At 48.6% G+C, this 14,851-nt stretch overlaps 1 protein-coding gene across 5 annotated transcripts in view; it reads left to right on the top strand.

The window, feature by feature from the left end:
* CDH23 (cadherin related 23) overlaps window positions 1-14,851 on the top strand; it is a 528,116-nt gene that overhangs the window by 198,234 nt on the left and 315,031 nt on the right. For all 5 annotated transcript variants that reach the window (XM_049855780.1, XM_049855785.1, XM_049855781.1 and 2 more), the window contains exon 7: window positions 14,167-14,361. In XM_049855780.1, coding sequence (XP_049711737.1) covers window positions 14,167-14,361 — 195 coding nt within the window. The remainder of the gene's footprint in view (window positions 1-14,166; window positions 14,362-14,851) is intronic.

Raw genomic sequence — 14,851 nt, 5'->3', positions numbered from 1 at the left:
TGATTAGGTGAGGACCTGGCTGTTTCTTTGAGGCAACCCCAGTGTATTGGTATTCGTGTTTTCTCTTGGGCCAGCTTTTCCGTCTCCTGCCCGGCACTCAGTGTGCTCTGGAGGCTAGTGGTTAAAGAGGCCTGATGAGGGTGGGGGTGAGGGTTGTATTATCATTCTGTAGATTTTCACTTGACCTCCCTGTTCTCAGCCTCACCTAGCTACCAGCCCTGAGTCCAGAGCTTGACTTGCTCAGCCCCTCCAAAAAGTAAACCTCCTGTCTTCTGCAAGAGTGGGGTCAGGGACTTGGGAGTTTAACTGCTGTTTTTAAGTATTTTCAGCCAGTCTTCCTATTTCTAGCCCCACTCCCTTCCTTCACATTCAGCATTACCTGGTGTCTCCAATTCCTGAGCTTTTCCAGGGTTCGGAGACTACAACTCTAGCTTTCACCTGTCTCCTAAGGCAGTCCATTTGTTTCCAGAATTTTGTTACCATCACCTACCTGCTGTAGGCTACTCTCTCTTTTATGAATCTTTAATTTATGAATTTTTAATTCCCTTATTATCATTTTAAGGAGCCCTGGTGGCACAGTGGAGCCCTGGTGGTGCACTAGTTAAGAGCTTGGTTGCTAACCAAAAGTCGGGCAGTTTGAATCCACCAGCTGCCCCTTGGAAACCCTATGGGGCAGTTCTACTCTGTTTTATAGGGTCTCTATGAGCCAGAATCAACTTGAAGGCAATGGGTTAACGGGTGGCACAGTGGTTAAGCACTCAGCTGCTAACTGAATAGTTGGCTGTTTAACTGACCAGCTGGTCCACAGAAAAAAAGACGTGGCAACCTGCTGCTGTAAAGATTACAGCCTAGGAAGCCCTGTGGGACAGTTCTTCTCTATCGTGTAGGGTCTCTGTGAGTTAGAATTGACTCAATGGCACACAGCAACAACATTATCATTTTCGTGAGAACCAGAACAAAAATGGAAGTAAACAGATGTGTTCAATCTGCATGTTTCACAGGAAGCCCCAATTCTTTTAAAACATTTATTGAGTGCCTTCTATGTGTCGTAGTGCTAGGACTCAAGTGGTAACCATGGTAAATAAAAAAGAAATTCAAGAGAGATTTGAAATCAGAAACTCATATTTGTTCCCCAATGTTTATCGCAACATTATTGACGATAGCCAAAAGTTGGAAACAACCCAGTGTCCATCAACTGATGGATAAACAAAACGTGGTAGAGCTGTACAATGGAATATTATTCGGCCATAAAAAGGAATGAAGTACTGATACATGCTGCTACGTGGATGAACCTTGAAAACATTACGCTGAGTGAAAGAAGCCAGACACAAAAGGTCAAATATTGTATGACTGCACTTACATGAGGTGTCTAAAATAGGCAACATCATAGAGACAGAAAGTAGAATAGAGGTTAGACCAGGGGTTGGGGGTGGGGAATGGGAAGTTATTGTTTAATGGTGTATTAAATTAGTTATCTAATGCTGCTATAACAGAGGAAACCCTGGTGGCGTAGTGGCGAAGAGGTATGGCTGCTAACCAAAAGTCGGCAGTTTGAATCCGCCAGGTGCTCCTTGGAAACCCTATGGGGCAGTTCTGCTCTGTCCTAGAGGGTCTCTATGAGTCAGAATCGACTCATTGGCAACAGGTTTTTGTTTTTTTTTTTGGCTATAACAGAAATACCACAAGTGGGTGGCTTTAACAAACAGAAGATTATCTCTCACAGTCTAGGAGGCTAGAGGTCCAAATTCAGGGCACCAGCTCCAGGGGAAGGCTTTTTCTGTCTCTGTCAGCTCTGGGGGAAGGTCCTGGTCATCAGTCTTCCCCTGGTGGAGGAGCTTCTCAATGCAGGGACCCTGGGTCCAAAGGACACGCTATGCTCCCAGTGCTTCGTTTTTGATGGTGTGAGGTCCCCTGTTTCTCTGTTCACTTCTCTATTTTATATCTCAAAAGAGATTGACTTAAGACACAATCTAATTTTGTAGATTGAGTCCTGCCTCATTAACATAACTGCCACTAATCCCATCTCATTAACATCATAGAGGTAGGAGTTACAACACATAAGAAAATCACATCAGATGACAAAATGGTGGACAGTCACACAATACTGGGAATCATGCCCTAACCAAATTGATGCACGGTTTTGGGGAACACAATTCAATTCGTAGCAAATTGTATAGAGTTTCTGCCTGGGAAAAAAAAAAAAACCTGAAAATAGGTAATAGTGATGGTTACACAGTATTGTGAATGTACACTTAAAAATGTGAAACAAACAGAGAAAGAGAAGGATTTGGAAATGCTGAAGGAAGAAATGGCTGGCCCTGGTGACTAATGAAGAGTGGAAAGCAGGAGACGGGGGAAGTTCGAGATCGCCCCTGTAGGTCAGGACACCAGCAGAAACCGGGAAGTCAGAGTGGCATTATGTAAGCACTTTGATGAATGTCTTCCTTGGATTCAGCAGAGCCAGTGCACAGCTGGAGAGCTGAGAGGAAGGAAGGATTCAGATGCAAGAAGTCTGAGCTGGCTCCGGAGGAGATGGGTAACAGCTGGGAAGGTAGCCCAGCCCCATGGAAAAGTCCTCGGGCCGTGTCAGGGTGTGTGTGACTTAGGGCCCAGCCTTTTGGGGCTCCTTCTGCCCACAGAGCTCGTACCTCCCCCTGGCAGCCTGCCCTGGTCTGCACCTGTTAGACTGCAGTGCACATCAGCAAGGGAGAGCAGACACTGGTTGAGTGTCTGACACTGACAGAAGCCGTGATGTGATCTTTCCCTGACTCCTCTGCAGAGAGGAGCTGGTCCTGGAGCACGTGTGTGTGCACGCATGTGTGTGGGTGTGGGTGTGCATGTGCATGAGCGCACACGAGTGTGCCCAGATGGGGCCACCAGAGACATCCATCAGGGCCTGGTGGGCACTTGCCTGTCTGGGGTTCTCTTCCCTGCTCCATTTCTCTCTTTGGACCTTGACCTGAGGTGGTGCCCAGAGATGCCTCCTTGCCTATTTGAAGGAAAAACCAGCCCGTAGCTCCCATACTTCCCCCTCTTTTTTCTTCTTTCACCCTTCTCAGGAGCTGGACTGCCACAAAACCTCTAAAACTTCCTATTTGGAAGTGACACCTTCCCAAATGGCCCCAGGAGGTTCTGCCTTCAGAGTCACCAGTGAAGAGGCACCAGTTTTAGCATTCAGCAGAAACTCTTTGTTCTGGGGGCTCTTTGTTCAGAAAATTCTTTACTTCTAACTTTGATTCTTGTTACAGCGGAAACCCATTTCCTTATTCCCAATGAAAATGTGAACATGTTAAGGTACTCTCTTCTGAGGTTCTTTATGGGCTACACCTCCTTATCATCCCTCTCTTCTCCAGCCTAGACAACTGAAAGCACCCCTCTTTGGCTCCCACCAGCATCCCCCAGCCCTGCCATGGAGGGAGGTAAATGAATCAGGCCAAGCCACCCTCAGCTACAGGAGCCCCACTGAACAGGGCTCATTAGCCCACTGCCATCCTCCTATCTGGGGCCCTGCGGTTTGGACACAGACAGGTGACCTGGGCTTGAATCCTGATGTGACCACTTATAAGCTGTGTGACCTTGGACAAGTCATTTCTCTGAGCCTCCGTTTTCCTCCATCTGGGAAAAAGAGGTAATGAGATAAGATGTATAAAAATGCCAATCCTTGGGCCTGATGCATGGTGGGTTGAATCAGTGGTAATTCTGATTCTCTACCCCTCCACCGCCTCCAATTCTTTCCACCACCACCCCTCTTCCCTAGCCTCTGAGCAGTGCATACGTGTTCCACAAGGGTCTATTCCCAGCTCTGATCCATGGAGGTGCCCGCACCTTGCCGGAACTCCATCTGTCAGGAATTTATTACCAATGCATTTTATAACAGGCTTTATAATAAGATATTAAAGACTGTAGCAGCATCTGGCAAGCATTCCATAAATATTAATAATGCCTTCAGAGATGGCACCTACAGTGGAAATGGTAGGGTTTTTTGTTGACATTTGGTCAGAGATAGAGAATAAATATAATTGGTGAGGGGACACTGAAGATGAGAGGGTAGGTGTGGTTTTTTTTCTTCTTTCTCTCTCCTCCTACCTACCTTTCTCTTGCGTCTTCAAATTTGTCTACTTTTTCCCCCTTTGAGCACAGCTTTCACTCTACAATGTCCCCTTTTCCCCTTTCAGTTTTTCTCTCAACTTTGCTTCCCTCTTTCAAACCCTTTTTCCCATTTCCCCTTTGCTCCCCAGTCCTCCCCCTTTCATTGCTCCTGCCTTAGTTTTCTTTGCCCCCCATGGCTTTCCCTTCTGCCCTCCCCACTCACCCCCTTTCCCCTTTATTTACCACATTCTCCACCTCTGTCCTCTCCTCCTTCCCTGCTGCCTCTCTCTCTGCCTGGACCTCTTTCTCCCTCGCTGCACTCACGCTCCCACCCCGTTCCGGTGAGCACCCCAGCCCCCTCCATGGAAGCCCGGGGTGTAATGTAACTCACACTGCATGTGAGAAGTGAGCTATTTATCATTATTATTAACGAACAAGATCCCTCGTACGGCAGAACTTTCCTGGAGTCTATTCCCTTGTCACCCCAGGAGTAGCAAAAAGATTTATTTGTCTTGGAATGGCATGGGGTGGCCCATTTACAGCAGGTCCATCAGAAGTGATGTGGAGCTTAAATGAGGACTTGAAGGAGGCAGGGGCCTGCCCTGCCTGTGGCCTGCACAACACGCAACTTGCCGAGAGGGACAACTTGGCCAATGTGAGGCTTTTGAAGAGGATGATGCTGCATGGGCAGTGCGTTTTGGGAGATTTCCCTTGAAATGATGCAGAAGCAGTGAGGGAGTAGGTACGACTGACTGGTGGGTGCCCCCAGGAAGGGGCACTGGAAGCAGGATTGGGGCAGAGAAGTGGGCACAGAAGTTGCTTCTGGAGGTCCAATGGGGCCTTTCCTCCAAACCCCACAGCTGCTCCCTTCCACTGAGAAGGTGGACCCAGCACCAGTTTCCACAATGAATGTTTGGGGAGAAGTTGCCCTAGAAAGCAGCAGGCCTGTTCCTAGCTGAAATGGCCTTTGGGCCCTCCCTCCACAGCCCTGGCCCACCCTGGCCAGGGTTCTGTAGACCCCCAAACCCTAACTCTGGATATCAGAAGGGAAACTTCTCCTTGGTCTCCTTGTTCCCAGGCGGGCAGAGCCTGACTCTGCTGGGCATCCCCCTCCAGGCCTGTCCTGGCTGATGGTGTGAAGGCCATGATCCAGCTGTCCCCTGTCCTCCCCGCTGCCCTCCACCTGCCCATTTCCGTGGATGCTGATCATTGCCTAAGTGGATTTGCATGTTAAAGAGGTGTCTGGGGATACTTAAAAGGAAGAGGGAGCCGGCATTCATCCGGGCTGCTTTATTCTTCTCCCCATTATTACCTCCCAACCATGCGGCAGTCATGTGCCCTCATTAGTAGTCTAGGTGCAGCGGCCAGGAGCTTTGCTTTCTGTGGCCCTGCAGTGGCCATTAAAGAGGCAGAATCCCAGCAGGAGAGGGTCCGGGTGAGCCAGGAGGCCTTGCCCGTGGCTGGAAAGATTCTGGGGATGCCAGGTGGAGCTGGGCCCCAAGAGGCTGGTGTGAGCAAAGGCAGTGCCCACAGGAAGGATGGCCCAGATAGTGTCGAAGGCACCACAGCCAAGGACAGGAAATGACTCCACACAGGGCATGTGAAGACCAAGGCTGAGGAGGCTCACAAAACCCGTTATCTCCATTTGTTCCTCTCCGTGCTCCATTGCCCTCACTGCAGATGGGCTTCCACTGCCTGCCCATGACTTCTCTGCTACCCTCTAACTGGGGCTTTTAGCCTATCATAGTGCCCACTCCAGCCCTAACCTAATCTCTGTACAGCTTCCCACAGGAAACTAACTCAATTTCCAGTATTCCATCTGATTGGCCCATTTGGGTCAGGTGGTTACTCCTGGACCAATCAGATATGGCCTGAGTCTGAAGTCACTTGGTACAAACATGGCTGCCTAGATCACTCCCTTTGAGGAGAGCTGTGGGGACAAAGAGCACCTTTTCTTAAAAGGGGGGTGGGTGGAGAGGCAGTAATTGGCATTCTTTGGGTGAGGTGGAAAGAACACTATGTATGAATCAAGGCACCAGATTTCCAGTCATGACTGTCTTTTCCCATCTATAAATGGGTAAATTGGACTGGGTAATTGCTAAGATTCCTTTCAGCCCCTGCACTCAAGCCTTCCCAGAGTACTATATAGTCAGGACTGTTCTTATTTAGGTTCTTCCTTTGCCTTTAGGTGCCCTTCTCACCCCTGGCTTAGACCCACTCTTCCTCTCACAGGCTGTCCACACCTATTGTGGAGGGTTTCCTGACCCTGTCAGGAGCAGCCATGAACCAGTGGACATGCTCTCTTTCTGAATGTGAAAATGCCCATTTGTCCAAGTTCATAGTTAAGAGACTCATTGGCTCTTTATGCTATTCCTAATGCCCCCTTTAAAATGGGGCTCATGCCATCCTGCCTGTGATATTTTATTACTATTATGGTTTATGGTTATAATTACAACTACCATTTCTTGACTGTTGCTCCATATTGCTATGTGCCATGCCCAGCAAGAAGCTTGTCTTAGTTATCTAGTGCTGCTGAAAAGAAACACCACAAGTGGGTGACCTTAAAGAACAGAAACTTACTTTCTCACCATTCAGGAGGCTAGAAGTCCAGATTCAGGGCATGGCTGGGGAAAGTTCTTCTAGTAAGTGCCAGTAATCCTTGGCATTCCTGGGCTTATGGATGCATCTGTCTCTGTCTCCTGTCTTCCTCTCCACTCTGTGTGTGTCTCTGTGTCTGTTCTGCTCTCTTTAAAGCTCAGGAGTGATAAGGTTTAGAACCCACTGTACTCTGGTATGACCTCATTAACATAACAGAAGAAACCCCCTATTTACAAACAGGGTCATGCTTACAGGGACAGGAGTTGGGATTTCAACACATATTTTGGGGGACACAATTCAGTGCCTAACAAAGAATTTTATTTTTTATTTCCTTTGCATCTTATCACATGTAATTCTCACAGCCACCCCAGGAAGTAGGCTCTGTTAATAGTTCCATTTTACAGGTAAGGAAACTGAGTCCAAAAGAAGCGAAGCAGCCTTTTTCTGAGGTCTCCCAGCCAGTAAGTGGAAAGGCCAGGATTTAAACTTAGGGGGTCTGACTGAGAGCTTGTGCTCTGAGCCACCAGGCTTTATGCCTGCAGTATACTTGGAAACTTAGACGCATCCAGCCCCATAGAAGAAATTTCCTTCCATTGAAGCTGCAGACCTGTGTGCACACCTGAGCATTTCCATGGAACAGCAGCCGGGTGCTCGGAGAAGCCCCAGTATATGTGCTCCTGAGTTCCTTCCTCCTTGTTCCTGATTGAGCATGGCAGCCAGGACTTGAAATGCAGGAAGTCAGCATTCTTTTCCCTCCACTGGCTTGTGCCTTCTAAGAATATGAATGGCTCTTTGCCAGGCCCATTTAAAACCCTTTCTAAGTTATGCAGAAATTAAATGGGTTTTCACTGCAGGGCATGAAACATAATTCAAGAAGGTCAGGCATGGGACCATCACCTCTTTCCCCCTTTCCACTGTCTTCTTGAATCTGGCTCTTAAATCCTCTAATCAGTTCCTCAGAGAGCCTTCACCCTGGACCACATGGAGTGGATGCGGGAAATGTCCTCGCCTCCCCGAGGCAGGGAGCTGGAGAGCTGACATTCTCGCAGGAGCCAGCCCTATCCTCCTGGCGCTGATTCCATGCAGGGTGTGCTGTCAGGCCACCACACAGGGGGCTGCTGCTTGGAGCTTGTCTGTCCCTTCTCGCAGCAGGAGCCGCAGGCCCTGGTGGAGTGCGTTGTTCAGGATTCAGGGCTTCGTTCTTGTGCCTGTGTGTGCTACACGTGTTGGCTCTGGGGAGAAAGAGAGGGTGAGGAAGAGAACTGTAGGTTAGATGAGAACCTCCTGAAGCTCTCATGCCCAATGCCAACATGGTGGGCATGGCAGGGCAGGGGGTGGCCTCACTGAGCCCAGCGCTGGGCAGTTCAGTGCCCTGGGCTTTGCACATGGTGAATTGGGGTAGGCATTAGCAGGGCACCGGTATCAGTCCCGGCAGGAAACTGCACCTCAGGTAGTTCCAATAAAGGCATTTCAGGGAGAGGACAACTTAGAGACGGGAAGAGAAGGGCGAGGGGGGAAATAAATGATGTTGAGGCACCCAGAGGCAAACAACAGTGGGAAGGTCTTCCTACCCCTAGGGCTGAAGGGGTGTGGAGGGAAATAGTGTTACTGTTTAAAAAATAAATTAAAAAACCCAAACGCATTCCCTTGAGTTGATTCCGACTCACGGAGACCCTGTGTGTTACAGAGTAGAACTGACCTCCATAGGATTTTCTTGGCTATAATCTTAACAAAAGCAGATCACCAGGCCTTTCTTCTGTGGCACTGCTGAGTGGGTTTTAACCACCAGCCTTCCGGTTGGTAACTGAGTGCAAACTGTTTGCACCACCCAGAGACCTTAATATTACTGTTACTGGAGTCCAGTGAAAGCTGGGGCCAGGGCAAGGAGCTGCTGGGCTTAGCTGGAGAAGTAGGGAAATAATAGCCCAAACTCTTCTCCTGCCCTCCAAGCTCCTACCAGTGCCTCCCATTGACAGAATCCAGCTGGAAGCCAGCCAGCAAGAAATCCTGGGGAATTCAGTCCATTGATGTGGGAGGGGGTGGTGAGGAGGGTAGAGCAGGATTCCCAGTGGATCTGCGGGGTGGGGACAGACAGACTGTTAACATTCAAGATGCTCCTTGACAGCTCTTTGCCCTGCCCTCGTAAGTATTCTTGTCAGCACTCCTCTAGAAGAGTCAGAAATTAAAATCACAACTCCCATCTTCTATGCTGGGCAGTTGCCTTAGTTATCTAGTGCTGCTATAACAGAAATACACAAGTGGGTGGCTTTAACAAACAAATTTATTTTCTCACAGTTTAGGAGGCTAGAAGTCCAAATTCAGGGTTCTGGCTCTAGGGGAAGCCTTTCTGTCCCTGTCAACTCTGGAGGAGGGTCCTTGTCTCTTCTGAGCTTCTGCTCCTGGACAGTCTTCATGTGGCTTGGTATCTCTCTTCCCTCATCTCTGCTTCTCTTGCTTTCTTGTTTAATATCTTTTGTATCTCAAAAGAGATTGATTTAAGATATACTGTATGTTAATACTGCCTAATTAACATAACAAAGACATCCCATCCCCAAATGGGATTATAAACACAGACATAGAGGTTAAGAATTACAACATATATTTTGGGGGGACACAATTCAATCCATAACTTTCCACCCTTTTGCCCTCCAAAATTCATGTCCTTGCCACATGCAAAACACATACACCCCATCACATCATCCCAGAAGTCTTAAATCAACTCCAAGTCCAAAATCTTATCTCCTGAAGCATGTAAATCAAATATGAATAAGACTTTAGGTGTATTCTATCCTGGGGCAAAATTCCTCTTCACCTGTGAACCTGTGAAATCTAGAATACAAATAATCTGTTTCCAAATTACTATGGTGGAATGGGCACAAGGTAGACATTTCCATTATAAATGGGAGAAATTGGAGGGAAAGAAGGCATAACAGGCACTAAGCAAGTCCAAAACCTAGTAAAACAATTTACAATGGCTCTCAAAACTTGAATATAACCCTGTGTTCTCTGAGACCATCTAGGCAATGGCCCCATCCTCCAGACTCTACGTGTTGGCTGTGCCCCCTGGATTCTGGGTGGAGGACCCTCAGCCCTGGGCTTCAGCTCCGTCTTCCAGTCCTCTGGAATGGCAACTCTGCTCCCTCAGCTTTAGGCAGCCACATTCTCCTAGTACATCTAAGTGGTGACCCTGCCCCTTTGGCCTCAGCAGGCCCTCTTCTCCTGCCCCTTGAGCATGCCAGCCCTGCTCCGTCAGCTTTAGGTGGTAGCCCCATCCCCCTGGCACACATTAACAGCACGCCCACACTCATGGTGAAGATCCGGCTGTTTGAAATCCAGGAGGCTATGAACCCACCCTTTGAGACCCAGGAGACTTTGGCCCCACCCTTTGAAACTGAGAAGATCCTGCTTCCTGTGTTCCTTCCAACAGTTCTGCTGATCTCTGAGCTGCTCCAAGGATGGTCTTTTTCTTTTCTTGGAGGACAACAAATGTATCTCCTTTGGCCTTTTTTCTGCCTGTAGAATTCCAAGGGGCAGACAGCATTCATTCCTTTCGTTCTTTCTCTGACCCCTTCAGTCTAAGCTAATGGGTTTTCTGCTGTGGTAGTTGGCTAGGTCCATCAGTCACAGGCTTAATCTCTTTAACAAAAGATTGTGTAGTCATTTCCTTGGTGAAAATTCTGGGACATGTGTCCTTAGTTTGTACAACAGAATTTTCCAAATCGTTAACTTTTGTTTTCATTTTGCACAGTTTGTTTTTAAGTCCATCTCTTTCCTCTTGCATTTTATTATAAGCAGCAAGGAGAAACCACAGAGCCCCTTTAAGACCTTGCTTAGAAATCTCCTCAGGTAAATATCCAAGTTCTACCTTCCACCAAACGTTTGAACATAATTCACACAAGTTCTTTGCCACTGCATAAAAAGCATCGCTCTTCTTCCATTGTCCAATCACACGTTCATCATTTTCTTTTAAAGCCTCACCAGAAGCACTTTTAATGTCCACATTTCTAGCAACATTCTCTCTATAGCTCTCCTCACTTCCTTCTAAGCCCTCATCAGAACTGCCTTTGACATCCATAATTCTACCAACAGTCTCTTCAAGGCAATCTAGGCTTTTACTATTAGGCACCTTAAAACTCTTCCAGCCTCTACCCGTTACCAAATTCCAAAACCACTTCCATATTTTAGGCATTGTTACAGCAGTACCCCAGCTTTTTGGTACTAAATTCTGTCTTAGTTATCTATTGCTGCTGTAGCAGAAATACCACAAGTGGGTGGCTTTAACAAACAGAAGTAGATTTTGTCACAGTTTAGGAGGCTAGAAGTCTGAATTCAGGGTGCTGGCTCTAGGTTCTTGTCTCTTCTGAGCTTCTGCTCCTGGACAGTCTTCATGTGGCTTGGTATCTCTCTAACCGCCATCTCTGCTTCTTAGCTTGCTTATTTTAATCTCTTTTATATCTCAAAAGAGATTAACTCAAGATACACCTTACACTAATGCTACCTAATTAACATAACAAAGATAACTCATTCCCAAATGGGATTATAACCACAAACATAGAGGTTAGGAATTACAACCTGTATGTATGGGGGACACAATTCAATCCATAACAGTAGTTTACACTCATGAGGTCATTTACTCTTCACACCAACCCAATGAGAGATGATTAGAGAGGGCTCAGTGGCTCAGAGAAATTGAGTAACTTGCCCAAAGACACACAGCCACCCTGGGATTCCAACAGAGCTCTGTCCATCCCTGAAACCCTAGTACTTACCTGCTCTGCCTCCTTGCAGACTTGACTCTCTTTTAGAGATAAGAGAGAGTACTTGTTTTCCAAGCAGCTGAGATGGGGAAGGCAGACCTAGCAAAGGAAAAGCACGTTCGGAGTCCCAGAGGTATGAAAGAGCCTGCTGGGTTAGAGAAGTACAAGGAGCTCCAAACCATCTAGACATAATGTGTGACGAGGCGGTCAGGGCCAGACCATGAGGTGCCTGTGTTCTGTGCAAAGGGACATTGAAGGGTCAAAGATGATCTGAATGAGAGGGGCCTCCACTCTCTACCGCCTGCCCCAGGACTGGTTATGAGCCTGTCCACTCATTCCGACATTTGCCTGATGATAGAAGAGAATCAACAGACTCAGAAAGGAGCAGTGGTGATTCCAGGCACTGCTCTCAGGAGGCACTGGCCAGTCCAACTAGGGACCTTATAAAGAACACACTTGCCACAAGTGAATATCCGAGGCTGGTCTTCAGACAAAGAAGCTGCTTGAAGGGGTGCAGGGCCCAGGTGGTGGCCAGCAGCATGGAGAGGTACAGTGATGTGAATGCCCACCTTGATTGGAGCCCTGCAGGTGTCAGAAGGGACGCAGTCATTGTCCCACTGTAGAGAGGACATAGAGAACCGGGCATACCATCCACCCTCAGGGAACTTCCAAGCCAGTCACACACTCTTGGGTAGAAGGTGCCATCCATGCTGGAAGCTAACATCAATATCATATGGGAAAACCAAAAGCCATTGCTGTTGAGTTGATTCTGACCCATGGTGACTCTCTAAGACAGAATAGAACTGTGCCAAAGAGCTTCCAAGGCTGTAATCTTTACAGAAGCACACTGCTATATCTTTCTCCCATGGAGCGACTGGTGGGTTCAAACTGCCAGCCTTTCAGTTAGCAGCCAAGCACAGTAACCACTGCAGCACCAGGGAACAGCTACCAATGTTTTAGACAAGTGTTTAGTACAGGGCTTAAACTCATGGGCTTAGAATTAGCTAAATCTGAATTCCAGTCTGGCCCAGCTGTGTGACTTTGGGCAAGTTGCTTAACCTCTCTGAGCTCAGCTTCTGAAGCAGGACAAGAGCTATCACACGGAGAGCTCCTTGTTAGAGAGTTGACAGTGGCAGCCTCTAACACAGTACCTAAAACAAAAAAAAAACCCGGTGCCGTCAAGTCGATTCCGACTCACAGTGACCCTTTAGGACAGAGTAGAGCTGCCCCATAGAGTTTCCAAGGAGCGCCTGTTGGAGTTGAACTGCTGACCCTTTGGTTAGCAGCTGTAGCACTTTACCACACTACTAGCATATAGCAATCAATCAATGGGAGCAGTGAGGATTTTTACTTTTTGTTTCTGTGAATAACCTCATTTGATTGACCCTCAAATATGTCCAGAGCTTCTTAACTAAATCATGAGTAAATTGATTCCCTCATCCAACACTTACCAGGCAAAGCTTACATGCCGGGCACTGTGGGAGTGCTGGAGTCCCTGAGTGGTGCAGACGGTTCACATGCTCTGCTGCTAACCAAAAGGTTGGAGGTTCGAGTCCACGCAGAGGCACCTTGGAAGAAAAGCCCGGTGATCTACTTCTGAAAAATCAGCCATTGACCCTGTGGAGCTCAGTTCTACTCTGACACCCATGGAGTCACCATGAGTTGAAGTCAAAACAGCAGCTGGTTATACTAGCTGTGGTGGGCACTGCAGAGATGAAAGCGTGCCATCAGACAGGGTGCAGACCAATATTTAGAAGTGATGTGCTAAGGGCTTTCGTTTGGAATTCATTCCTTTACTCACAAAGGGTATTTATCAATCACCGTGTGTCCGGCACTGTGCTGGGCAAGGTGGTTAAGAGCCTGTGGCCTCTGAGGAGCCCATATGCTATGCAAGAAAATAGGCACTGTGCACAGAGTTCTAGGAGAATTGTGAGTAAGAAGAGGCCTATGGTGCTGTGGGACCCTTCATCTGAAGAGTAGGGGGAGGGCCGTGGTGGGGGAGGGCCATGGTGGGGGAGGGCAGTGGTGAGGGGATTACCTGCCTTAGAGGGGTGGAAGGCCTCCATGAGGAAGCTGCCTCTAACCAGAGACCCCAGATCAGGAAAGTGCAAGATGTATTACATGGTACAGCAGAGGGAGTCATGGAAGGCTCCCAGGAGGTGGTGACACTTGAGGGGGTGCTCTGGGCCCCCTGGTAACAAGCTGCAATGGTTTGGGGATGGCATGCGGATACTGCTTCCCAGGGCAAGCCAAGTAACCTCTGTGATGCCAGGCAAAGCCCCCGTGGTGCCCTGCCAGGTCCCCGTAGCACATACCTCCTTGCTCCTGCCCTTGAAACCTCTCCAGCACGCCACCTCCCAGTCGCCCTGTAGAGCAGCCTGGGCTGAGGCTTGGGCAGCCAAGGGGCACTGGGCAGAGGAAGCGAAAGTGCCAAGAAATAGGGGTTTGGGGACGGAGAGGCCCCTCATCCAGAACTCCAGGATGAGCTGCTCATCATTGGAACTGGCGCTGTTAACAGCCACCAGGAGGCCATCAAAAGGAGAAAAAAAATATAGATACTGCATTTTAAATTCCTCCGAACCCTCTTAGAATAAAAATGACAAAGCCCGGGGTCTGGTTGGCTGGAGGGATGTGGCTAATGGGCTTTGGGGGAATAGTCACCCATGAATGCAGCTGCTCTAGGCTCCCACTCACCCTTCTATTTGCTTTTCTTTCCCCCCAGAACACACCGGTGGGGACGCCCATCTTCATCGTGAACGCCACGGACCCTGACCTGGGTGCAGGCGGCAGCGTCCTCTACTCCTTCCAGCCCCCCTCCCAGTTCTTCACTATCGACAGTGCCCGCGGCATTGTCACCGTGATCCATGAGCTGGACTACGAGACCACGCAGGCTTACCAGCTCACCGTCAATGCCACGGTGAGTCCCGCATGCTGTGCCCGGACAACCAGGGCTTTGCCTCTTCCCTCCCTCCAAAAGAGCAACTTGACACTCCGGATGGAACTTTGATTCAGTTCTCTGTGAGTCCAGGCTCTGTAGTAGTGACAGTAGTAAGAACAGTGACGACAGCTAACATTACCGAGGGCCCATGCTGTATTCCTGGCCCTGTGTTGAACACTCCAATGGGTTGTCTCCATTAAACCTCACAATAGCCTTATGTCATAAGTATTACTAAGATGCCCATTTTACAGATGAGGAAACTGAGGCATGGTGCCAATTCAGGGACTTGCCTGCTGTCACCCAGTGCAGCCCGGCACCAGACTCTGCTCTGGTAACCACCACAGGGCGTTCACAGTGCATGGTGTCCTCTTGCTCTCTGGGACACAGGATGGAGGTGTCAACCCCAGCTGTGTCCTGACACCACCCAAACTGCAGGAAGCAGAGGGGTCCACGTGTCCTATCCTCCCCC

Source organism: Elephas maximus, chromosome 16, assembly GCF_024166365.1.
Source record: "Elephas maximus indicus isolate mEleMax1 chromosome 16, mEleMax1 primary haplotype, whole genome shotgun sequence".
NCBI lineage: Eukaryota > Metazoa > Chordata > Mammalia > Proboscidea > Elephantidae > Elephas > Elephas maximus.
This window is presented reverse-complemented; position numbering and strand designations above follow the sequence as displayed.